At 39.6% G+C, this 25326-nt stretch overlaps 1 protein-coding gene across 1 annotated transcript in view; it reads right to left on the bottom strand.

Annotated features, from left to right (window-relative positions):
• LOC133632218 (SWI/SNF-related matrix-associated actin-dependent regulator of chromatin subfamily A containing DEAD/H box 1A-like) overlaps positions 1–25105 on the bottom strand; it is a 30494-nt gene extending 5389 nt beyond the window's left edge. The window contains exons 1-22 of the mRNA XM_062024521.1: positions 24694–25105; positions 21123–21249; positions 20933–21047; positions 20386–20452; positions 20154–20239; positions 19118–19240; positions 15057–15135; positions 13169–13815; positions 11092–11288; positions 9739–9829; positions 7663–7762; positions 4810–4869; positions 4613–4688; positions 4393–4528; positions 4190–4321; positions 3345–3440; positions 3081–3198; positions 2885–3000; positions 2585–2773; positions 2391–2509; positions 623–805; positions 411–520 (exon numbers count right to left, since the gene is read on the bottom strand). Of these exons, the coding sequence (XP_061880505.1) occupies positions 411–520; positions 623–805; positions 2391–2509; positions 2585–2773; positions 2885–3000; positions 3081–3198; positions 3345–3440; positions 4190–4321; positions 4393–4528; positions 4613–4688; positions 4810–4869; positions 7663–7762; positions 9739–9829; positions 11092–11288; positions 13169–13815; positions 15057–15135; positions 19118–19240; positions 20154–20239; positions 20386–20452; positions 20933–21047; positions 21123–21249; positions 24694–24796 (3070 nt within the window). The 5' untranslated portion in view covers positions 24797–25105. The remainder of the gene's footprint in view (positions 1–410; positions 521–622; positions 806–2390; positions 2510–2584; positions 2774–2884; positions 3001–3080; positions 3199–3344; positions 3441–4189; positions 4322–4392; positions 4529–4612; positions 4689–4809; positions 4870–7662; positions 7763–9738; positions 9830–11091; positions 11289–13168; positions 13816–15056; positions 15136–19117; positions 19241–20153; positions 20240–20385; positions 20453–20932; positions 21048–21122; positions 21250–24693) is intronic.
• Between the last annotated feature and the right edge of the window lie 221 nt (positions 25106–25326).

Raw genomic sequence — 25326 nt, forward strand, 5'->3', positions numbered from 1 at the left:
CCCCAAATTTTTCAGTCACATTACGTCAATTCCCGCATTGTTCCGCATTTAAATAGTAGATCCCATCTGTCCGCCATTTCGTTAACACTGAAATCATAGGGTCCTACGCTCCAAACTGATGAGTAACACAAAGAAAAAAATAAGATCCGAACGGCACGCACTCTGAATCGTGTCAGGCCAACCAAGCGGTTCCATTGCGAATACAAATTGTATAATACCCAATAATAATATACGAAAATACTGTATTGGAAAGCGTGTATTTGTTGAAGTGAACAACAAATTCGACGATTGTGTCTTCTTGAGTGGAGGCCACTATTTGAGGAAATATGGTATTTCAGCTGCAATGTAGATTTTGGCTAAGCTTTACCACGGAAATATGAGGTGAAAAGTGTGTGTGTGTGTATGCTCACTCTGTTCAGCAGTTGTCATGTCCCGCTCCAATTTGAGCTTCTTCTGACCCAGCTGCAGTATACCGTCCTCAATGCTGTCCTTACTGATCATCTTAATGACCTTCACAGTCCTGGCACAAATCAAACGGGTGCATTTAGTGTTGTAAAATTTTCATATGGCCAACAGTGATATTCTGTAGAAAAAAACAGGGTAAAACAATGCTTCATTGTACCTGGTCTGACCCACACGGTGACACCGGTCCTCGGCCTGCTTGTCGTTATATGGGTTCCAGTCTATGTCGTGCAAGATGACGACGTTGGCCGACGTGAGGTTGATGCCGAGGCCACCAGCGCGGGTTGACAGCAGGAAGATAAATATATCGCTGTCTGTGTTGAACTCGTCTATCAGAAAGATCCTGTGGGACAAAAGGCATCATGAAACATATTTTCTAAAACTACAAAACCCAAAACCAGTGAAGTTGGCACGTTGTGTAAATCGTGAATAAAAACAGAATACAACGATTTGCAAATCCTTTTCAACCTATATTCAATTGAATACACTGCAAAGACCAGATACTTAACGTTCGAACTTGGTAAACTTTGTTATTATTTGCAAATATTAGCTCATTTGGAATTTGATGCCTGCAACATGCTACAAAAAAGCTGGCACAAGTGGCAAAAAAGACGGAGAATGTTGAGGAATGCTCATCAAACACTTATTTGGAACATCCCACAGGTGAACAGGCTAATTGGGAACAGGTGGGTGCCATGCTTGGGTATAATAGCAGCTTCCATGAAATGCTCAGTCATTCACAAACAAGGATGGGGCAAAGGTCACCACTTTGTGAACAAATGCGTGAGTAAATTGTCGAACAGTTTAAGAACAACATTTCTCAATGGGCTATTGCAAGGAATTTAGGGATTTCACAATCTACGGTCCATAATATCATCAAAAGGTTCAGACAATCTGGAGAAATCACTGCACCTTCGATCCTGCATCAAAAACCGACATCAGTGTGTAAAGGATATCACCACATGGGCTCAGGAACACTTCAGAAAACCACTGTCAGTAACTACAGTTGGTCGCTACATCTGTAAGTGCAAGTTAAAACTCTATTATGAAAGGCGAAAGCCATTTATCAACAACACCCAGAACCGCCGCCGGCTTCGCTGGGCCCGAGCTCCTTTAAAATGGACTGGTGCAAAGTGGAAAAGTGTTCAGTGGTCTGATGAGTGCACATTTCAAATTGTTTTTGGAAACTGTGAATCTGTGATGATATAGGGGTGTATTAGTGCCCAAGGCATGGGTAACTTACACATCTGTGAAGGCACCATTAATGCTGAAAGGTACACACAGGCTTTGGAGCAACATATGTTGCCATCCAAGCAACGTCTTTTTCATGGACGCCCCTGCTTATTTCAGCAAGACAATGTCAAGCCACATTAAACACATGTTACAACAGCGTGGCTTCGTAGTAAAAGAGTGCAAGTACTAGACTGGCCTGGCTGTAGTCCAGACCTGTCTCCCATTGAAAATGTGTGGCGCATTTTAAAGCATAAAATACGACAACGGAGACCCCGGACTGTTGAACAACTTAAACTGTACATCAAGCAAGAATGGGAAATAATTCCACCTGAAAAGCTTCAAATATCGGTCTCCTCAGTTCCCAAACGTTTACGGAGTGTTGATAAAAGGAAAGGCGATGTAACAGTGAAAAAATGCCCCTTTGCCAACCTTTTTGCAATGTGTCATTAAATTCTAAGTTAATGATTATTTGCACAAAAAAAAAAAGTTTCTCAGTTTGAACATTAAATATCTTGTCTTTGCAGTCTATTCAATTGAATATAAGTTGAAAAGAATTTGCAAATCATTGTATTCTGTTTTTATTTAAGATTTACACAACGTGCCAACTTCAATGGTTTTGGGTTTAGTAAAAATAGCATGTTTAAGGAATTAAAAAGCCTAGAAGCGCAAATGCTTCGACTGCCTGTCTGGCTGACCTGTCCGCTATTGGTGTAGACCCGTCCAGTCTAACGTAACGATGCTTGAGATGCTTCAGCAGTACCTCCACAATGTCCAGCATCATGGTGAACTGACTGAACAACACAACCCGATCACCCTGCAAGAATGAGTCAAACGCCATCTTCCGTGACCTAAACAACAAATTTGTTGTGCTCAATTGTGTGCAGCTAACCTTCTCCTTGAGTGACATCAGCATCTCTGTGAGCCAGTGAAACTTCCCAGAGTCGAGGAGCAGATTGTTCTCCAACTGGTAGGAGGTGATGGACGAGTACCGCTGGCAAAGACGATGCAGCTCAAAATCTGACATGACCTCCATGTCCTCTTGGATCAACGCGGCATCTGCTTCTAAATGAGTTGGCTCCTGAGCAAGAGGAAGAACATCATCTTATAATTGGGTAACATGAATTATATCTTCACTAATCAATAAAAACTTCAGACTATATTATGGGTAATATTCAACACTTTCACTAACTTTTAGCATGAGTTTGCTCATGGTTTTGAGCTTCTCCGTGGTGTAGTATTGTCGATGAAGCAGTGGGTGGTTGGCCATCTTCCTTAACTGCATTATCAAGTTATTAAACTCACGCTCTGCGGGGGAGAAAAAAAGGTCAAGAGATGGGCTTCATTAACCTTCTGGCACACAACCTGGTGCGGTAAATGTGGCTTACTCTCGCCTCCGGCGGGAGCTTTGAACTTTTGCAAAAGACTTTGGTAGAGAACCTGCTGCTTCTCACTCATAGGGCAGAACTCCACCTTCACTTCTTTGGCAGGCAGCTGCCTGAGGACCTGGAAATAATACAACTGCAATAAAAACTCAAAACCCTGGAAATTGTGTAATTTGGTAATAAATAACATTGGGGTTTAAGACACTTGCTGTAATCTAGAACTCAACACCATAGATTTGGATGCTAAAGCAATGGTGATTGTCTCACCTCATTCTTGACTCTTCTGAGGATGAACGGTTTCATGATGCGTTTGGCCTGAGAGATGCGATCTTTCTCAAAACGACTTTGCTCCTCTAGGGATTTCTACAGAGAATATGGTTAGATGAGGCAGAAAGCATATAGACAGTCATTTATCACTAAGTTTTCAGGCTTCCTCTTTGCTAAATTTGCTGTCATTCAGCAACTCTGCACATTTGTTTTATTTTTATACAGTGGTACCCCAATTGTCAAGCTTATTAATAGGTTCAATGACGGAGCTTGTAAGTCAAAACACGCGTATCTTAAATCAACGTCACCCCCACTGAAATGAACTATAACCAATTTTAACCTGTGCTTGGCCCCCTAAAATTTTAAAGAGCAACATGCCTTCCAAAAAACTCAAAAACTAGTAGACAGTAGTTTTAAAAGTAATGTAATATTATACAACATACAGCATTTACTTTATACGGACTGCTTTTATGGTGCGGGGAGCGAGCACGAGAAGCACCACTTTGAACGCTGGTAAATAAGGCAATAAACGCATAGTTATCTCTGCGTTTAGGCCTCATGTCCACACGCAAACGCATAATTTTGTCCCCAAAAACGCACACTTTTCAAATGCTGGCCAAGATGAAGAGTTCCAAAACTCTGTCCTTAGCGTATGTGTGGAGACGGTTTAAACGGAGCCTTGTACTCATCTGATGACGTCAAAACCGTAACGCTGTCCTATGCAAAGCTGAATATATTAGCAAGTCTCGAGTTGTATGTTGTAATATTTATAATTGCTTTGGTATAGAGTTTATTTTCTGGTCTTTAACTAACACCCCCGCCCCGGTATGAAAAAAATAACATACCATAGAAAACATTTTGGAGAGCTCTGTGGTGGAGCTGGAGAACAGTGAAGGCATGATGAAGTTGAGGAGTGACATCAGCTCTAAGAGGTTGTTTTGTAAAGGAGTGCCAGTGAGCAGCAAGCGATGTTTAGCCTGAACAGAAAAGAGAACATGTGATGATGGTCAGATGTGGTTAAGGTATTAAAGAGCACCACTGAACTCACGTTAACAGCCATGAGGTGGCGATAGCGCAGCGTTTTCATGTTCTTCAGCATGTGGCCTTCATCAAAGATGGCGTACTTGAGGCGGAGCTTGCGGAACAGACCTCGGTCGCTATCATTCCCTGTGACAAAGTTGTACCTGTAGATCGTAATGTGAACAGAAAGTGTGAGATGGAGTTGAAGCACCAAGGTGGGTGTCAAATGTGCTCTTTGAGATGCTCACGTGGTGACAATAACGTTAAATTCAAGCTCTCCGTTGAGGATGTCATACTTGAGGTAGCGACGGTCTTCCACAGATCCTAGACACAACACAAGACATCTTCAAAATTGGTGTCACCGTTTTAGTGAAAACGCGTGCACACACTTGTTGAACTAGTTCATTGATAGAAGAAAAAAGGAAAAATGATTCAGCCACCCTACCACAATAAACTATGACTTTCAGACTCGGACACCACAATTTCAGCTCTCTGCCCCAGTTATCTGTAGAAGAGAAAAAGATCTGCGTTATGCAAACTTGTTTTTTGTTTAATGATAGATTCGAAACGAGACAAATCAAGCCCCAGGTTTATTTTAGAGCTCACTCTTTGCCCATTTGGTTGCATTAAGACCAGTGTTAGGAAATAACTGAAAAGTCATTAATCATAGTTACTCATTACTTTACCAAAAAAATAGTTTAATTAAACTGAATTACTAATTACCGTGTTTTCCGCACTATAAGGCGCACCTAAAAACCTCCAATTTTCTCAAAAGCTGACAGTGCGCCTTATAATCCTATGCGCCTTATATAAGGACCAATATTGAGCCACAACAGGTCTCGCAACTACGGTAAGCAGCCGCCGACTTCATTTTCCCCTGTAGAAGAAGAAGCGTGCGGTGCATGCTGGGATACATGAGGAAGGCAGGAATTGTCACTGAACTGCTAGACAGCAGCAGCGACACTGACTCGATTAATGACGACTTCGATGGACTTGGATGCTGTATTCGCCCAACTGTTTAATTCGGACACTGAAGAAGAAGAATTAGAGGGATTCGTTGATGAGAAATAACTTAATAAAGTGAGCTTTATATGTTTATTTTGTGTGTTGTGTTGTGTGACATTAACGTTTGAGCAACGTTGAGTTATTGATATATTGTTATTGCTCTGCACTATTTCGAGTGTTACTATATTGTGATTGCACTAACGTTTGATTTACCATAACAGTATCAGACTGTTTATTGAATCGAGGAAAAGTTCCCCTCCACTATGTGATATAAATGTTGCACTACATGTTATACCTTGCTGTTGTTAAAAGATAAACGAAATACCACGTCACTGACTTTACCTCGGGGAAAATAATAAAACAGCCGTTTATTCATTGTGGGAGTGAACGGAGTTATCAGAACGCTGGTTTGTAATCTATTAATAAAGTTTGACTGCCCTATCTGACTGTTTTGTTGACATTCCCTTTAGCGCAGCTCCATCTAATGAATGCATAACGTAACCCCAGCCTCTACTGTAGCATCTATTCTATGCGCCTTATAATGCGGTGCACCTTATATATGAACAAAGTTTTAAAATAGGCCATTCATTGAAAGTGCGCCTTATAATCCGGTGCGCCTTATAGTGCGAAAAATACGGTAGTTACTTTACCTAGTAATTAATAACTAGGTAAAACAATGCGTTACTTTCATGATATCAAAGTACATTAGTGCGTGTCTTTAAAAGGCGGTGCCTGTTGCCAAGTGACATGTGACATCAGTTAGGGCGCAGTCAAGAGCAACATTACCTGTGTTAGCTTAGCAATGACAGTCTGCGGGGAGTGACTGACTGGAAGGAGATGTCTCTGACCGGCATCACCTGTTGTAAGTGCTAGTTGATAAAAATTATTGAACGTGCTTCAGTGGCTGTGTCTTGGCCACCGCACATTTTCGTCTGAAAATGTCCCTAACTGCATTTTTGACTTTCGGGCAAAATACTTTTATCACTGAAACAGCACTACCGAAACAGGATGTTGTGATGACGTAAGCTAGAAGCACGCGATTGCCTGTAATGAATGCGAACTGTTTGCAACGTGAAAATATCAAGAGGGCACGGTAAGTGCCAGCTGGGGCTGTCGCTCAAGGCTAGTGTGACCGTCTGAGTACTTTGAGACGGTGAAAGCTCGTCCGGGACACGGCAGAGCGACAGAAGTCAAGATTCTCCAAACACGAGTATAGTCTCCAATAAAACCAGAAAAATATGTTAGACCTGCCACTAGTCGTTTTTAAATGAAAAAGTCACTAAAAGGGTTGGAAAGGTCTCCAGCTTAACGAGGAACAATGGAATGAAACTTGAGAAATGCTACTTCGGTGGTAAATATATTTAAAAATTGCTGATTTGCTCATTTCGCTATCAATCAAGAAGGGATTTACCAGTAGCCTTGACAGATTATTCAATCATCATATAGAAGCCCAGTGTCCAGCCAAGCCAACTTTCAATGGACTGAGCGTCCGATGGTCGCAACAAAGCCAAGCATTTATCCAATGACTGTGTAGGTCCGCTGCAGTGGAACAACAGACTCTATGCTTCCATGTTGACTTCTTTGGAGCGCCTTGACTCCGTCTCTGGACCCATTCAATATTTGGCCTATCGATTAGTATTATTATAAAATATATATAGTATTTTCATAATTTTATGATTGTTTTATTTTGGACGGATACATATTAACTTTTGCAATTGTAATGCTTGGATTTTAGTAAGCTATAAATGCAATGTAATAATAATAATTGGCACAATATTTATGTTGGTGTTTCGGCCTTGGTTTCCTCATTTTTGGTTTCAGCCAAGAAGTAAAATGTTGGTACTTTCATGGTTATTACAGCATTTAATTGTCCATATTTCCCAAGTAGTAGTTTGTGTGTACTTACATGTTGTGTATGTGTACGTAAATGTTGTGTCCGTGTACTTAAATGTTGTGCTGTAATTTTGCCTCTTCCTATATACTGTATCAAATTAATTTGGAGTTTGTTTGTGGCTGTTGCTTGCACAAGAAAAGCGTACTTCCAGTTCTGCAGTTGCTGTCCTTTTGACATTGCCTTGTTGACATACACCCACCTCTAAAGTAGTATCAATAGTAGTACACATCAAGTTACATAAAATGCAACTATAAAGTGATGTAACATATTACTCGCTACCAGAAAAAGTAATTAGTATGTAAATGTATTAGTCCTAACACTGATTCTGACTCATAACAAACCTCAGAAAACTTCCAAATAATCAACGTGTGCATGTTTTGTGAGTGTGACGTGTTTTACCAAGTGTAGAAGCAGGCACAGTGATGAGGTGAGGACCCGCTATTCCATTCTCAAATAAATGGGCGAGGAAGGCAATAGCCTGGATGGTTTTCCCCAAACCCTGAGAAGATAAAGGGGTAGGGGATTAATGAGCGAGTCAGCCAGATTATAATATGAACAAGTCAAAAACAAAGACTTTTAGGGAGTTGAAACCAGTGACAGTGCAATGAGGTTCAGGCAGGCTTCAGGTGCACACAGGTGCAGTACTGGCTGCCTCACCTTATGACTTTTCTCTGCAGTTTTTTTGGTCGAATCTGAAAGAATAACTGTCATACACTTACATTAAATACATTGCACAGGTTAGGGCTGGAAAATGTATATAGTTTTGATCTTAATTTAGATTTGGGCTTTTCACAAATATAAAAATATTATTGAGAAAAAAATGGGCTGCACCATGTGCATGACAATTCCTGAGCTTGTAACAGTAAAATGCAAGAGAGAGCATGAGTGAAAAAGAGATGTCTACTAGAAGTTTGGATTTTACCATGGTTGCTACTTTTCATTTGACAAAGACCTAACAAGCCTAATCAATAATAAAAAACTAAACTCAGCAAACAATTTTTAAGCCATACAATTTCCGCGTTAATATAACCGTGGACCGTACCACAGAATTGGGCAATAAGATGGAATACGCTGTCCAATGCCGAATATCACAGAAATTGACATAAATGAGTGAAATGCTGTTATTGTGAGGAGAAGGAACATTTGTTTGGAAAATTATGTGTCCCGGACCGCTCATTCGTCCCTGAAACACTCTACCGCCCCGTCCTGAACTAAACCACTTGAAACACCGACTAAACTATGAAGCTAAAGCTAGCAAGAGCAATTCATATACACACAACACATCTGCTTGTATTGTTGTAACAACATCGTCTATTTAACATTCAAACAGGACAGCAGTCGCAACTTGAGGATCTTTTTTTTCCCCGTCAAGCTCAGAACAACAGCACACTTCCCCCCTTCACAATAACAGCGCTGTGTGCAACATCCATTCAGACTGTGCTAACAAGATAAAGGTTTTAAAAAAGTATCTTACACAAGCATAATGTACTTAAAGCACTTACAGAAACATTTATAAAATGATTATGCTTTGGCTTATAATATTGGTCAAAACTGTCCAAAGATGTATTGCACCAACGAATGTAAAGATTTTGGCATTTGATTAACAACTATTTTATTAAATTAAATTTATGACACAAAAAGCACACACTTGATGGTGGTAAAATAAGAGTAAAGTAACAAACAAAATTCAAGAAAAATACAATGAAAAATCTAATTTGATTGTTTTTTTCATATTGCTATTGTTATTTTAATTTATTGTTGTTAATATTATTAGTAGTATTATTCAACTTCTTGTTTAATAATTACTAATCTATATCTGATTGTTCTTTTAAATTATATTTTAAGTTGAGTTTTGGTGGTACAATAAATACTCATGTTTTCAAATCGTGAATTCAATATCAATCAAAACAATTATGATTATTATTTTTGCCGTAGTCATCCAGCCCCATCATGGTTTGTGATGATTGCGCATCTAAAGATGAAGCGGTGGCGAGCTGAGCATCACCTCCACATGCGTAATCTCTTACATATATAGATCTGCACTGTATTTGATCAGAAAATGCGCCAAGTCTGCGATTTGCACTTTAGAAAATGTTTAAAATGACTAGACATTTACCGACAACGGCTCAGTGTACACATTTTAAGTTATTTTATAATACCATTATGATCTTTTTTATTTTATGCATTTTTGGCAGCGGTTTTGGGCCCAATCCAGGCCCAAAAATGTTGGGCCTGGATTGTTGCTGTTTGCCGTCAAGAATCTAATTACCTCCTTACTGTATGAAGTTTTTCATTAAGATGAACAAGATTCATAACCACATTATAATCTGAAGTCATTACAACTTGAAACTATGGGGCTGTAGTAGACTTGATCGCTATAATAATACATTATTTTATCACATACCCATCAGAGATAAAAGGCCTTCTTATTATGCCAAAATGATGGCCACAAAGTAGACTGACGTAATGTCTCACCATCTCATCAGCGAGGATGCCACTCAGGTCATGATCGTGCAGAAGGAGCAGCCACTTTAGACCAATGAGCTGATAAGGTTTAAGGTGGAGCCTAAACGACAAGAGACATGTTACAAACAATCACAATCCTAAATATCTTATTACAGCGTTTCCTCGATTATAGAGGGGGTTACATTCTAGGGAATTTCCACAAGTAGGGACGATATTTATTTTACGACTTTTATGAACACGATATACAGGTACATTTAAATACTTTTTTACAAGTCATCAACACATTCCACACAGTTTTCACAAACATTTACTATGCTCTTAAAACAATTAATAGACTCTAAATTAGGGGTCTTAAACTCAATTGAATGTGACTAAATGTGTTAACTACTTCTACTAGCAGCTATAATGACCCTGAGCTATGGTAGGGCTAAAATTATTGTAAATGTGAAATTATGTATTTTGACAAGGGCAGTCAAAAATACATTAACTAAAAACTAACTAAAAAATATCACATTAATCATGTATACTCATATTAATAATGCAATTTATTTTGAGTGCACATGCTCCTTTACCTCAAACATGGATGGTTACTTAAAAAGGTGGCATTGGTTGTTATGTGATCAGGTCAATGCATAAATCAGTGCTAAGATGAGTGAGGCGACTGACTGTTGTGCTCGTTGCCAAAATACCCATCAAAATACACCCCAACAGGACTTTAGATTAAACTGTTAACGAGTTTTCAACATATAAATGAAGCATTCAATAAAAACATTTAAAAATGTTTTTCCTGTATGACATTCTGACAACAAAACTGCATTGGGGTTCAAATATTGGGGGTCTTTTTTAAGTTGATTTATATTATGCAAGCGAGTAATAACGTGTTAGTCCCGATTAAACCAAATTCAAAAGTGTAGTTAATTTGATTAAAAAACTTAATTTGACAGAACTAATTTTGACACTGTAGAGTTTCCTAGGAGATAGACACTTCAGTTTGCTTAACGGACATTGCTCTTCGTGTTGTGCTGTAATTTATGTTTTTGCACTATTATTGTAGCTTGTGTTCTAGTGGGATTCAAGATCGTGACAATAATTAGTAAAATATTAGCTGCCCAGGGTGCGCTGGTCGCAATTACGTTCAACTATAAAGTTAAGTAGAGGGCCACAAAATATGGGCGCCCAGATTGCAAGTTTTAGACCCCTGCTTTAAAATATGTCATTTTAACATGAAAATTAAATAGGTACACTAATCTCAACATACTCAATGTACTTTAAAATCTGCGATGCACTGAGACTGCAGTAAGTACACAGCAACGTGGTGAGGGAACACTAGGATTAACAATAGTAGAGATACATGCCACTCACTGGCTATTGAGCAAGCTGGGTTGTTTCATGGACCCCATGCCGCTCCTCATCACCGCCGTGACCTGTTTGACCATTTTGGAGGAAATGGTCTCGCAACTGGACATGAGTCGCCGCACGATGGCACGCTCCTTGAGAACCACTTTGCAACCCAGAAGCAGGTTCTCCTGCAGCCCGTTGGTCTTGTGGATGAGTTCTGTCTAAGACATGAAGGAAAAGTTGGTTGATGAAAAACATTTGGGGTAAAATAATTGGAGAATAAGACAGCCGTGCTGTCCATACAGAAAAAAGGATTGTACAGTGCAAGAGAAGGTTTTCAAGCCAGATGGAATGTTAAACGTGATGCAACGGAAATTGGAATTAAAAAATGTGGGGCCAATTTTTATAACATTTATTTTTGGGGGGGAAATGTATAGGTATAATCTTAAAATCTGGGTTAAAATAGTTCAAGCAAAACACTTTAAAATAGTTTAAAAGTGTAAATTCACAACCCTTTCTTGTGGCCTACATAACATCCAACAGTGGTGCTTTGGTCAAAATTTTGCATAGCTGTTGTATTGCCTCACAAAAAAGGATAGAGAAAAATCAGGAACCTATTGACTACAACTGGATTAAAATGGCAGAGTCGCGCAAAGCTCTTTGGGTAAAGCTCTACCATACATGAAGATATCCGCTCACGTGACTAAGGCAAAATACATCACTATCATATCAGATTTTCAAACGGCTTGTTTGGAGCAGATTTGGAAGAAGGCAATATTATTTTTATTAAATATGTCTACCAAACCTCCATGGTTTGATTTCAATTTTGTAAGACTTATGGGGATCCCATATACACCAAAACAGGTACTAACAGGTAATAAAAGTTGGTTTTGCATAAGAGGGGTCCTTTAAGAAATCTAGCATGCACAGAACTAACTGATGCACATTACGTATTGTAGACGAAAGATGCTCTATGAGTAGGGCTGGACAAGTCATCAAATTTTAATTTTGATTTCAAATATGGCTTTTCACAATTATGAAAATATAATAATCAGAAAAAAACAACGATTAATGGGCTCCGAAACATACATGCTAATTGCGCAGCTTGTGACAATGAAACAGATGAGGAGCGAATGAGTGAAAAAAGAGCATGTCTATGAGAAGTTTGGGATGTCACCATGGTTGCTACTTTTTATTTGACACATCGCTAGTATGCCTAATCAATAATCACTAAACTTAAAAAATGGAGGGCATATGAGTTCCGCGTTCTCATAACCACGGACAAAGTCATATAATTGGCCAGTAAAACGGAATCTGCTGATAAATGCAAAAATATAATCAGTTAATTCGACATAAATGTAACAGAAATGTTGTCATTGTGAGGAGAAAAAAACATTTATTTGGGAAAATAATGTGCCCTGTAGCGCTCGTTTATCCCCAACACATTCAACCGCCCCGCCCTGAACTAAACAATGTTGAGACAGTCACTTGAAACATCGAATCTATACACCCACAACACATCTCAACTGCTTGTATTGTTGTGAACGACATCATCGATGTAAGATCAATTTACAAACAGTGGTCGCGACTTCAGAAGCCCACTCTTTTTTTTTTTTTTTACAGCCTCAAGTGAGTCGCCTCTTTACTTGCAAGCTGAAAACATAAGCACAGCAAAATTCCCTCCTTCACAATATTAGCACTGTGGGCCACAACCGGTCTGACTGATGTTTTGACGGTTTCAAAAAAGTACCTTGCATAAGCATAATGTACTTAAAGCCCTTATTTATACATTTACAAAATTATTACGCTTTGACCTTAAATACTGGTCAAAATTGTCCAAGACGTATTACACTAATAAATGTGGGGATATATTTAAAGTTGAGTTCTGGTGGTACAATAAATACTCACGTTTTCAAATTAAAGAATAATCGTGTAATTAATCTTGATTACAATAAAAATCCAAATAATTATGATTATTATATTTCCCATAATCGTTCAGCCCTATCTGTTAGGTTATGTTAGTCCTCATACAGTCATATATACTCAATAATTCTAGTGCAGCCTTAACCAATATTAACATGACAACCATTAGGTTTCTCACCAGGCTGGTCCAATTTTCAAAGGGTCGCAGCGCCACTATCTTATTGGCTTTTGTAACAGAGCAACCAGAGATCAAAGCCAGCTCATCAATAGTGGCTTCCTGGAAAAACTGGACCACCTGATCCATCACGGTTCCTGAGGGTTTCGACGTTTTCAACTCTTCATCTGAGTCACCGTAGTCGCTGCTCATTGAGTCCTCATCGTCGGAACTGAAGCGCTCATCAGAAGCGCGGGCTTTTTTCTTCCTCTCGGCCGCCTGCTGTTGGGCAATGCTAGTCACGCTGGCAAACCTGGACAGCATTTGGGCGGCGGAGGAGGAGGAAGAAGAGGATGGTTTCTGGTTGAAGGAGGTAGCTGTTCTTGTCAAAGGGGAAGATAAGTCCTTGCTAATCCATGTGGACGTAGAATTATCAAATTCGTCTTTGGACTCTATGATTGGGTCCTCTAAAAAGTCATCACTATCTACTGTAGCGTCTGAATCGCCCTCCAATTCATTAACATCATCGAGGTCTTTGGACTTCTTAGCATCTATTTTGCTTTTACTCTTGTCCGAACCACTGAGTTGGTGCAACTTGGTTTGCGACTCATCTCTGCTGCTCTTTGCTGGTTGGGATTTCTGTGGTGTGCAGTCAGGTGAGCTGGTGCTACCTACATGTTGTCCACAAAAAAGACAATCAGCATGAGAGTGACCAAAATTGACAAAAAGGGCTGCACGATTAATTGACGTCAAACCGACATCGATAATTGAATTGGTGCGATTACCAAACAGCAAGAGGTGAGCGAGGTTATTGTATTTCTCCGCTGTCACAGGCATTTTTTTCTTCGCCGTCACTGTTTTTAGAGTGACAGTAAAGTTAGCCAATCAGAATTGTCTGCTGGCCAATCAAAACTGTTTTAAGGAAACAGCATGTTTGTGTAAGCTGCAGTGGAGGCAGCCAGTACGCCAATAACAAACACTGTACTTGCACCTTGGAAAAAGTTTTGATGGTGATAGGTTTGAGCCAATACTTAGTCAGTAAATTAATTGAACAATAAATGAAAATGAAGATGAAATACTTTGCCCCTCATTGACAAATTACTATGTCTGTGCGTGTTTGTTCCTTCATCTTGCGCTTCAAACAGGGAGAAAGAGGTCTCACTCTGTGCATCACTCTCAGCACCTGAGGGCGTTTATTTAACAGTAGAAGTAACTGAATGCAGTGAGACCTCTTTTCAGTCATTCACAATCTTTGTTTCGGTGGGCGCAGGGCAAGACTTGTAGTTTACAGACAGGATGCACGCCTCCCTTCTTGTGAGAGCATCAACACGGACTAACAAGTGAGACTGCCGTGATGGCAAAAAAAAAAAAAAGACAACTACCCCTATTTTTTCCAACTGGAAAAATGCCCTTTAAGATGTTCAATGTTTATCTAAGTGAAATTTTTGCTTACAGAGAAAGTTGGTTACTTTCCAATTACAGTACAATGGTAAACATGTCTTCAGTAATGAGAAATACAAGTTTATACCCTTTTAAATGGTCAATTGCAATATTATATATTATGATTACACTACGATCACTTTTTATTGGTTATTTGTTCAGTTTAAGAAAATTATGTAGACAAAAGAGCTGAGTCTGTCTGCATAAAACCAAACATTTTTTAAAGTAAATTATTGCATATAGTTCTAATGTGAGACGAAAATATGTTGATTGACAGTCTAAAAGTAACATGTCTTCCTTCCCTCGTTATTTTCGCAGTTTTATGCATTTTTTATGTATAAAACCTAAAAATTGCAAAACAAATCGCAATTTTGGAGAGAAACATCACAATTAGTTTTTTCCTCAAAATCGTGCAGCCCTAATGACAGATGTAGACACCGGGAGGAACATGTGGGAGAAAATGTGTTCGAACCTGGGTCGGAGAACATTTGTAGAACCTGGAGAGCGTCATCAACATTCCAGTCATGTTCCTTCAGCACCATGCGTAGTTCCTGCATTAACAACAGAAGATTATTGAGATAACTATGGTCTGGGTAGTACTTTTAAGCAGGAACTTCTTAAGTCAACGGCACATAATTCAACAAAAAATTTGATCCGCTATTACAAGGCTTTGCGATCATCAAATGGATCTACTCAGGGAGTTCTGTCTTTTCTTTTGTTGTTAATTTGTGACACACATTCTTAATGAATGTGCAGTTTCAACAAGTGGCTTTAAATTCCAGAAGTGAAAAATATACACAGGAACTGTTAAAGAATATTCACAATGAAAGCAATAGGACTCAAGCAGTGTCCCAATACTTTTGTCTGATGTCAGTTCAGTTCAGTTTATTTCAAACATGCATACAATACAATTGCAATGTAATGCATCACATATTTCCAGTTTTTTCGTTACAGCACGTCCGAAAAGGAGTAGGAAGAAGCAGAGCTTATCTAATCCTACCTCTTTTCACATCATAGCAGTTTTATCCCATTTCTTTGTGTTATGTTTGTAACAGTGAATAAATCAATAATAAATATACCATAAGTAAGTAAACAAATACATAAACAGTCATTATTTCTCTTTTTTTCAACATGCATATTGCGTTAAAAGTCCCTACGACTTATCGTGGTTAACTTCTTTTTACACTTGTGTACTGTATTTTCCGCACTATAAGGCGCACCAGATTATAAGGCGCACCTTCACTGAATGGCATATTTCATTTTTTTTTTTATAATGTCCTGCCCAGCTTCTCGGGCAAATCATATAGCAGATGTAGATGCCCATATCGGCTGTTCAGATTTACTTTACAAAAGAGAAGTGTAGGATACTTCTCTTGTTGCCTTACTTGTATTTTGACTTTATTAAATGTATTTATATTATCATTTGGTGCAGCCGGGCCGGAGCAGGAGGGGATAGAAAGAGAGAAAAAGGAAGACAGAGGGGGGAATTGTGGGGACAAGAGGGGGATTAGACAGAGAGACAAAAACAACAACAGCAAACACAACAACAACAACAACAGAGCAACATCAGCAAATACGATTGATTGTAAACAATGTGCAGATGTGAGGCGCTCCACAATCTGTGACGTCACGCTACTTCCGGTACAGACAAGGCTTTTTTATCAGCGACCAAAAGTTGCGAACTTTATCGTCGATGTTCTCTACTAAATCCTTTTAGCAAAAATATGGCAATATCGCAAAATGATCAAGTATGACACACAGAATGGACCTGCTATCCCCGTTTAAATAAGAACATTTCATTTATGTAGGCCTTTAAAGTACCAATGATTGTCACACACACACTAGGTGTGGCGAAATGTGTCCTCTGCATTTGTCCGGCGCTGTCTCCCTGTCTTGGTGAAGGTGTGTTCGCCTTCTGTCATCCACTGTTCCCACGCAGTTCGCAGTCTAGCTTTGAATGCCCTGTTGACACCAATATCCAGAGGCTGGAGTTCTTTTGTCAATCCACCCGGAATGACGGCGAGTGTTGTATTAGTGTGCTTCACTTGTTTTTTTGACACCATCTGTGATGTGGGCGCGCATGGAGTCGTAGATCAATAGGGACGGAGCTGGGTGAAAAAACCCACCCGGTCTCTTCACGTAAATTTCTCTCAACCACTCGCTCATCTTTTCTTCATCCATCCCTTCGAGTTAGCGTTGATGACAACGCCGGCTGGAAAGTTTTCTTTTGGCAAGGTCTTCCTTTTGAATATAACCATGGGTGGAAGCTTCTGGCCATTAGCATGGCAAGGTAGAACTACAGTGAAAGACGACTTCTCATTCCCTGTGGTGCAAAAATTTACCGTACGTGCTCCCGTTGTATCCACAGTGCGGTTCACAGGAATATCAACGGTGAGTGGAACCTCGTCCGTGTTGATGATGTGCTCTGGCCGGATCTTTTTTTCAGTAATCTTGTTTTTACAATATGCGTGGAAAGTAGCCTGATTTTCTTGAAAGTCTTTTGGCAGTCGCTGTGAAACAGTAGTTCGTGTGCAGATGGAGAGATTACGTCTTTTCATAAACCGGAAGCACCAAGAAGCACCGCCTTTAAAATCATCCAAGTTAAGTTCGCTTGCTAGCGCTGTTGCCTTCTTTCGAATAGTGATGGTACTAACACTTCTGCTTGCTGCTCTCTGCTCAACAACCCACTGTTCGAGTTTGTCCTCCAACTGTTGCCATCTTGCTTTGTTCCCTCGGAAACTCTGTTTTGTCTTCTTTACCTGGCGCAGGTCATCTTGTTGCTTCCTCCACCTACGCACCATTGATTCATTTATGTTATATTCTCTTGCTGCTGCTCTATTCCCGTGTTCTACAGCATGACTGATTGTCTTGAGTTTGAACTCTGCGTCGTACGCGTGTCTCTTAGTAGGAGCCATTTTGGGGTCTTTACAGAAACACGCAAATGGAAATGAAACGACATATCCCAGCATGCACCGCGCGCTTCTTCTTCTACGGGGGCGGGTGCTTACCTTGGCGGTTGCTTACCTTTTGATTTATTGATTGATTGAAACTTTTATTAGTAGGTTGCACAGTGAAGTACATATTCCGTACAATTGACCACTAAATGGTAACACCCGAATAAGTTTTTCAACTTGTTTAAGTCGGGGTCCACTTAAATTGATTCATGATACAGATATATACTATCAAATACTATCATTGCCTCATCAGAGAAATGGATATTGAAACAGTGTAGGACTGACTTGGTAGGATATATATAGCAAGTAGTGGACATAGAGAGAGATCAGAAAGTATAAGAAAAAGTGTGAGAAAAAGTGTCTACATTTGATTGTTTAAATTTGATTATTTATAGTCCGAAGAGGTATTATGTGGAAGGGAGGGTGTTAGTTTAGGGTTGTAGTTGCCTGGAGGTGTTCTTTTAGTGCGGTTTTGAAGGAGGATAAAGATGCCCTTTCTTTTACACCTGTTGGGAGTGCATTCCATATTGATGTGGCATAGAAAGAGAATGAGTTAAAACCTTTGTTAGTTCGGAATCTGGGTTTAACGTGGTTATTGGAGCTCCCCCTGGTGTTGTGGTTATGGCGGTCATTTACGTTAAGGAAGTAGTTTGACATGTACTTCGGTATCAGGGAGGTGTAGCGGATTTTATAGACTAGGCTCAGTGCAAGTTGTTTTACTCTGTCCTCCACCCTGAGCCAGCCCACTTTGGAGAAGTGGGTAGGAGTGAGGTGTGATCTGGGGTGGAGGTCTAGAAGTAATCTGACTAGCTTGTTCTGGGATGTTTGGAGTCTAGATTTGAGGGATTTGGAGGTGCTAGGGTACCAGGAGGTGCATGCGTGGTCGAAAAAGGGTTGAACGAGAGTTCCCGCTAGAATCCTCATGGTGCTTTTGTTGACCAGAGAGGAGATTCTATAGAGAAATTTTGAACGAGAGTTCCCGCTAGAATCCTCAGGGTGCTTTTGTTGACCAGAGAGGAGATTCTATAGAGAAATTTTGAACGAGAGTTCCCGCTAGAATCCTCAGGGTGCTTTTGTTGACCAGAGAGGAGATTCTATAGAGAAATCTCGTTCGTTGGTTGACCTTTTTGATTACCTTGGTTGCCATTTTATCACAGGAAAGATTAGCCTCTAGAATGGAACCTAGGTAGGTGACCTCATCCTTCCTTGTGATAACAATGTCACCCACTTTTATAGTGAAGTCATTGACTTTCTTAAGGTTGATGTGGGACGCGCTTCTTCTTCTACGGGGAAAAAAAAGTTGGCGGCTGTTTACCGTAGTTAAGAGACCTAAACTTTATGAAAATGAATATTAATATTAATCCATATATAAGGCGCACCGGATTATAAGGCGCATTGTCAGCTTTTGAGAAAATTTGTGGTTTTTAGGTGCGCCTTATAGTGCGGAAAATACGGGTAATATGTTACTTTATTGTTAATACAGTTTTAGGATTAATAGTTTGACTCTGGAACAGATTAATTATGAGAATTATGTGTGTAACTTTTAAGGTAATACAATATAGTACAGTCTTATTTTTACCTCTTTGTCCTGATCAGGAAAATTTTTCTGCAGCTTTTTGACCATTGACTCCTTCTTCTCCCAACTGGGGTCATCCTCTTCATCATCATCATCATCATCATCATCACATTCATCTTCAGACACCTTCTCGTTTCAATAGCAGAAAGACAAATGCAAAGGAAACTCACTACACAAAAATTATACAGTACATCTCTATCCCCATTTTGGGGATCTTAAAAAAAAAAAAGTAAACTATATATCAGGCATGTGAGCACCCTTTGATGAAAAAAGAGGAAAACTGATGAAAAAAGAGGAACATTTCTATCGGCTCGAAGTACTGCCACGCAAGCCCTGGAAGAAAATCCAAGACTACATTCCCTGTGATTGGGTACATTTCGCCACTATATTTTACCCATAGATTTATTCTCATCTACCAACCTCTTTTGGCTGTCCTTTTGACACTTTCATGTTGTCCCATGCAATGTACCAAATCAATTTTAGTATATAATTTACTAACATTATTATAATTGAAAATGTAATGTAAAATGATATAACATGTATGCAAATAACTCAGAAAAAGCTTCCCATTTGGCAACGCTATTCTGTGGCCACGACCCCTTCGGTAATATACCTCCAGTGTTGCGACCTATGTTTACATCCGTCACATCAAAAATATTCCTTCTCGCTGGCTACTAATAAATACTCTAGAACTACAGCTGGTTCAGAACTGGTAGTGTTCGGATTCTAATCAACCACATGTGATTAGTAGCTAAGTAGACAGCCGTCAACGTTGTGACTGAGAGCAAACGGAGGCAACAACACGCTAGCTAACTAGCAAGCTTGTTTCGGTGCTCCTGATCGTCTTACCGTCCTGCAAATAACAGTGCGGCGTTTAGGCAAGAAGAACAGAAAGGCCCAGCGGCTAAGGCGAGCGTTCGTATTTTTATGGATATTTCATTTTAAAAAATGTGGAAGTGATATTTTGACGTGAAAAATGTATGTTTAAAAATGCGGACATTTCACATGCCTGATATGTTTTTTTATTTAAATATCTCACTGCTGATTTTCTTCTTTTGTTGGGTTGAGTAATGTCCTGTGAGCTGAGGGAGCCATCCTGCTTTCTCTTCTTGCCACAATCTGGGTCTAAAAAAGCAATATTCCAAATTTGGTCCACTGATTACACAGATTAACCACTGTATTTGCTGACTCTAAAATGTACAGCTCATTGCTACAGTAAGTGTAGTGTAAGTGTGTGTATTAGGTTACATTTCTAACAATTAGGTTCATACCTTTATAACCAGGCATCAGCAGACATGCAGCAACAGCTCCATCCAATGTGCTTGTACTACCAACAACCTAAAAACCCAGGGAAGTATTGTCATACACTAATCAGAAATCAAATGGAGGCAAATGTGACTTCTCAGTATTCAGTCAAAGTCGACACATTTGATCCAAGAGGAGACCTCACGCTACAAATAGCGTGGCTTCACTACATTGCAGATTTTAGATTTTTTTTTCTTTAAACAAAAAAGTCATATTATTTATTGTACAAAACCCAAAACCAGTGAAGTTGGCACGTTGTGTAATTCGTAAATAAAAGCAGAATACAATCATTTGCACATCCTTTTCAATGTATATTCAATTGAATAAACTGCAAAGACAAGATATTTAATGATCGAACTGAGAAACAAAACATTTTTTTTGCAAATAATCATTAACTTAGAATTTAATGGCAGCAACAGGTTGCAAAAAAGTTGGCACAGGGGCATATTTTCTTAATACCGGCCCAATATTTATCGTGCACCCCTAATAAAAACTGAGCATCTTTAATCTCACCTCTAAGAGCTTCTGCCTCGACAACTGAGGGAACATCTCAGCCAGTTTTGACATTTTTTCTTCGATTTCTTCGTCATCATTTGTGACAATTTTAGACGATTTCTCCACAGGAGCCCTGAAGAATACACACAGCAAAAGTAAATAAAGGAATGTAAAAACAAATAGATTAATTATTTGGGTTGACGCCAACCTGGAGTGTCTTGATAACACAATTTTTGTTACTGGCTCATCTTCTTCATCAGACAGAACGACAACCTCCTCAAAAACCACCCCTCGGGTATGGGACTTTGATGATGCTTTGGCAGGTTTCATATGGGCTGGAGGGCAAAAATAAGTCAAATGACAACACTGAAACTGGAGAAAATATGTCACCATGCATGAACATTAGGGCTGTAACAGTATTGTAAATCTTCACAATAATGCCATGACATGTCATGGTATCAAACAAAAGTTGGTGAGTGTAGTTTTTTTCCTGCACCTTTGCCTTGGCGGATCTGAAATAAACTACATCTCCCAGAATCCTCTCAGCACAGACTGCATTGTGGGGGCTTGTAGTGCAGTGAAGGAGAGAGAAATGTGATACGTGTTCCACTATTAGGTTCCACTTCATAGTTGATAAGAGGAATTGTTTTTTTCAAAATAACTTCGTCAATCATGCCTCTCACCTGGACAATAGAAGGAGGACGTAGTTTGACAAGCCAATTTAGAATCTGGAATGGCGAGAACGACACGAAAAGACGTTTGGTTCCACCCCCCTTTTCTTTCCGAGGATTATACATGGGGATAGATGAACATTGTAGCAGTCGGCATCCTAATGACAGCAGAGCTTGTACAGTAAGTGATGTTTTCTTATGTTTGTTGGCCCTCAAAGTCTGCAGTAAGCAGTAATCAGTGATGGAGTTGAAAAAAAGCAAATGCTCTGATGCATTTCTTAAATGAAGGTGCCGCGTATGCTTTAAATGAGCAAAATATGTAAATATTACCGTACCTATTATAAATGTGCCTGTTACTACATAACATATATACTTACAACATGTATATAAAACCTTAATGGAGGTGTTTGGATGTGTTTTTAAGGGCTTTATAGGCAAAATAGAACGGCTCCTGAAGGCTCCATTGTAAGCGGACTTTTGATCGCATTTATTTACTATTTAGAAAGCATTAACAAAATAAATACATCTTTTGTCATGTCTTCAATATTGATTGTGAACGATAGGCAAGATTCCAAAGAGTGTTGTAATTTTGCCTATCGTTCACAATCATTATGAAAGACATGACGATGAATGTTTTTTTTTCTTCCCCATTCTAAATATTAAATTCTATCAAAAGTTTACTTACAATGGAGCATATGGTTGCCACACAATTCTGGCTACAAAGCCCTTAAAAAACATCCAAACACCTCTATTGAGTTTTTATATACATATTGTAAATATATATGTAATGTAGTAATGGTCACATTTATAAAAACATTTAATATTTACGTATTTTGATCATTTTAAGCATACGCGGTGCATTCATTTAAAAAACGCATCATTACGTTTGCTTTTTTTTTTCTCCCCTTCATCACTGATTGTTACTCACTGCAGACTTCATGAGAGCCAACAAACATAATAAAACAACACTTACTGTACAAGGTCTGCTGTCATTAGGATGCCGACTGCTCGGATATTCATATATTCCCATATAGGTGAAGAACTTCTCATAATCCTTTCGAAGAAACGGGGTGGGAGGACCAAGCGTCTTTTCATGTCGTTCTGGCCATTTCCAGGTCCTAAATGGCTGTCAAAGTGTACCAATGTTAGAATAATCATTTATATATATATTATCACACAACTTTAGTATGCTTAAAGTATGTTGCTTTAGTTATTAGCTATTGTGCTCAAGTTAGACTTTTCAATTTGTGCAAGGACAAAAACTTCCTGTCTGAGGGGTGGCCTCAGTTGCAGATGTTATCTTTCTTTTAGCCCGCTAACAGCCAAGGACTTCAAAGAAGATAAGATGACAACTCGCAGACGAAGCAGAGACTTCAAGGACCTCAACAAAGATAAGATGACACCTTAATTCTAGCCTGATTTAGCCATTCCTTTAACACTTTTGACGTGTGTTTGGGGTCTCTGTGCTGTTGGAACACCCAATTGCGCCCAAGACCCAACCTCCGGGCTGATGATTTTAGGTTGTCCTGAAGAATTTGGAGGTAATCCTCCTTTTTCATTGTCCCATTTACTCTCTGTAAAGCACCAGTTCCATTGGCAGCAAAACAGGCCCAGAGCATAATACTACCACCACCATGCTTGACGGTAGGAATGGTGTTCCTGGGATAAAAGGCCTCACCTTTTCTCTTCCAAACATATTGATGGGTATTGTGGCCAAGCAGCTCAATTTATGTTTCATCTGACATCACATGGGCAAAGATAAGACCTTCTGGAGGAAAGTTCTGTGGTCAGATCAGGCTAGAATTAAGGTTTTTGAATGGCCTTCCCAAAGTCCTGACTTAAATGTGTGGACAAGGCTGAAGAAACAAGTCTATGTCAGAAAACCAACACATTTAGGTGAACTGCACCAATCTTGTCAAGAGGAGTGGTCAAAAATTCAAGCAGAATCTTGTGGATGGCTACCAAAAGTGCCTTATTGCAGTGAAACTTGCCAAGGGACATGTAACTAGAGATGTCCGATAATGTTTTTTTTGCCGATATTCCGATATTGTCCAACTCTTAATTACAGATTCCGATATCAACCGATACAGATATATACAGTCGTGGAATTAACACATTATTATGCCTAATTTTGTTGTGATGAGGGGTAGGAGGTAGCGGGGGGTGTATATTGTAGCGTCCCGGAAGAGTTAGTGCTGCAAGGGGTTCTGGGTATTTGTTCTGTTGTGTTTATGTTGTGTTACGGTGCGGATGTTCTCCCGAAATGTGCTTGTCATTCTTGTTTGGTGTGGGTTCACAGTGTGGCGCATATTTGTAACAGTGTTAAAGTTGTTTATACGGCTACCCTCAGTGTGACCTGTATGGCTGGTGACCAAGTGTGCTTTGCATTCACTTGTGTGTGTGAAAAGCCGCAGGTATTATTTGATTGGGCCGGCACGCAAAGGCATTGCCTTTAAGGTTTATTGGTGCTCTGTACTTCTCCCTACGTCCGTGTACCTCTCTGTACAGCGGCGTTTTAAAAAGTCATACATTTTCCTTTTTGAAACCGATACCGACAATTTCCGATATTACATTTTAAAGCATTTATCGGGCGATAATATCGGTAGTCCGATATTATCGGACATCACTACATGCAACCAAATATTACCATTGCTGTATGTATACTTTTGACCCAGCAGATGTGGTCACATTTTCAGTAGACCCATAATAAATTCTTAAAAGAACCAAACTTAATGAATGTTTTTTGTGACCAACAATCCCTCTATCACAAAAAATGAGAGTTGTAGAAATGATTGGAAACTCAAGACAGCCATGACATTATGTTCTTTACAAGTGTATGTCAACTTTTGACCACGATTGTATATGGGGACAAGCTATAGAAAATATTCAAATGTTACGTCACATGTGTCAAATGCTATTTATGACTCATTGACATAGAAACACAAAGTTACGTGATTCGTCGTACGTAATAAATCAGATGATCAATATTATTGGGACAAAATGCAGTCACTCAACATTGCCAGGAAGAATGCTATCAATGTCGGAGAGACCAACAATAGTACCGGTTTACACATCTGGCTAACTACTCGGGCATGCTACCTTACTTACCTGGCTTGTTTTCTTTCTCGGACTCCGGGCTTTTGGAGCCGTATGGCGGAAATTGGACGGCTGTCTTGTGAAAACGGAAACGCTCCAAGTTGAACTGGCTCATGTTGCTGCGCTATCTCATTCTCGACAGCGTAAAAGCCTTTTGTCCCCGGATAGCGGCGGCTCTGGCTGTTAGCCCAGGTGTCGTGAGGCTCGACGTAACACCGACGACAGCTCAACTAGACGGCCCTGCAAGAAAGACAGCAATGCCGGACGCCGTTAAAACACACTGGTGAGATTTTAAACTGAATTCCACGACAAGAACTGCAGTGTTAATTCGAAGCGAGGTGGTAGGAGGCCAAAGACGGCTGCCGGTTTCCCGCGAATGAAGTCACAGTGCTGAGACTTGGGTATTTCTTCTTCTGTTGCTTTTTGGCAGTTGGCAAACACCATTTAATGCACATTACCGCCACCAACTGGAGTGGAGTGGGAATCATTCTTCTTTTTTAAATCTAATGCAGTGGTTCTTAACCTTGTTGGAGGTACCGAACCCCACCAGTTCCATATGCGCATTCACCGAACCCTTCTTTAGTGAAAAATAAAATGTTTTTTTTTTCAAATTCAAGACAAAGTTATATGTTTTTGGTAACACTT

This window comes from Entelurus aequoreus, linkage group LG17 (assembly GCF_033978785.1).
Source record: "Entelurus aequoreus isolate RoL-2023_Sb linkage group LG17, RoL_Eaeq_v1.1, whole genome shotgun sequence".
Taxonomy (NCBI): domain Eukaryota; kingdom Metazoa; phylum Chordata; class Actinopteri; order Syngnathiformes; family Syngnathidae; genus Entelurus; species Entelurus aequoreus.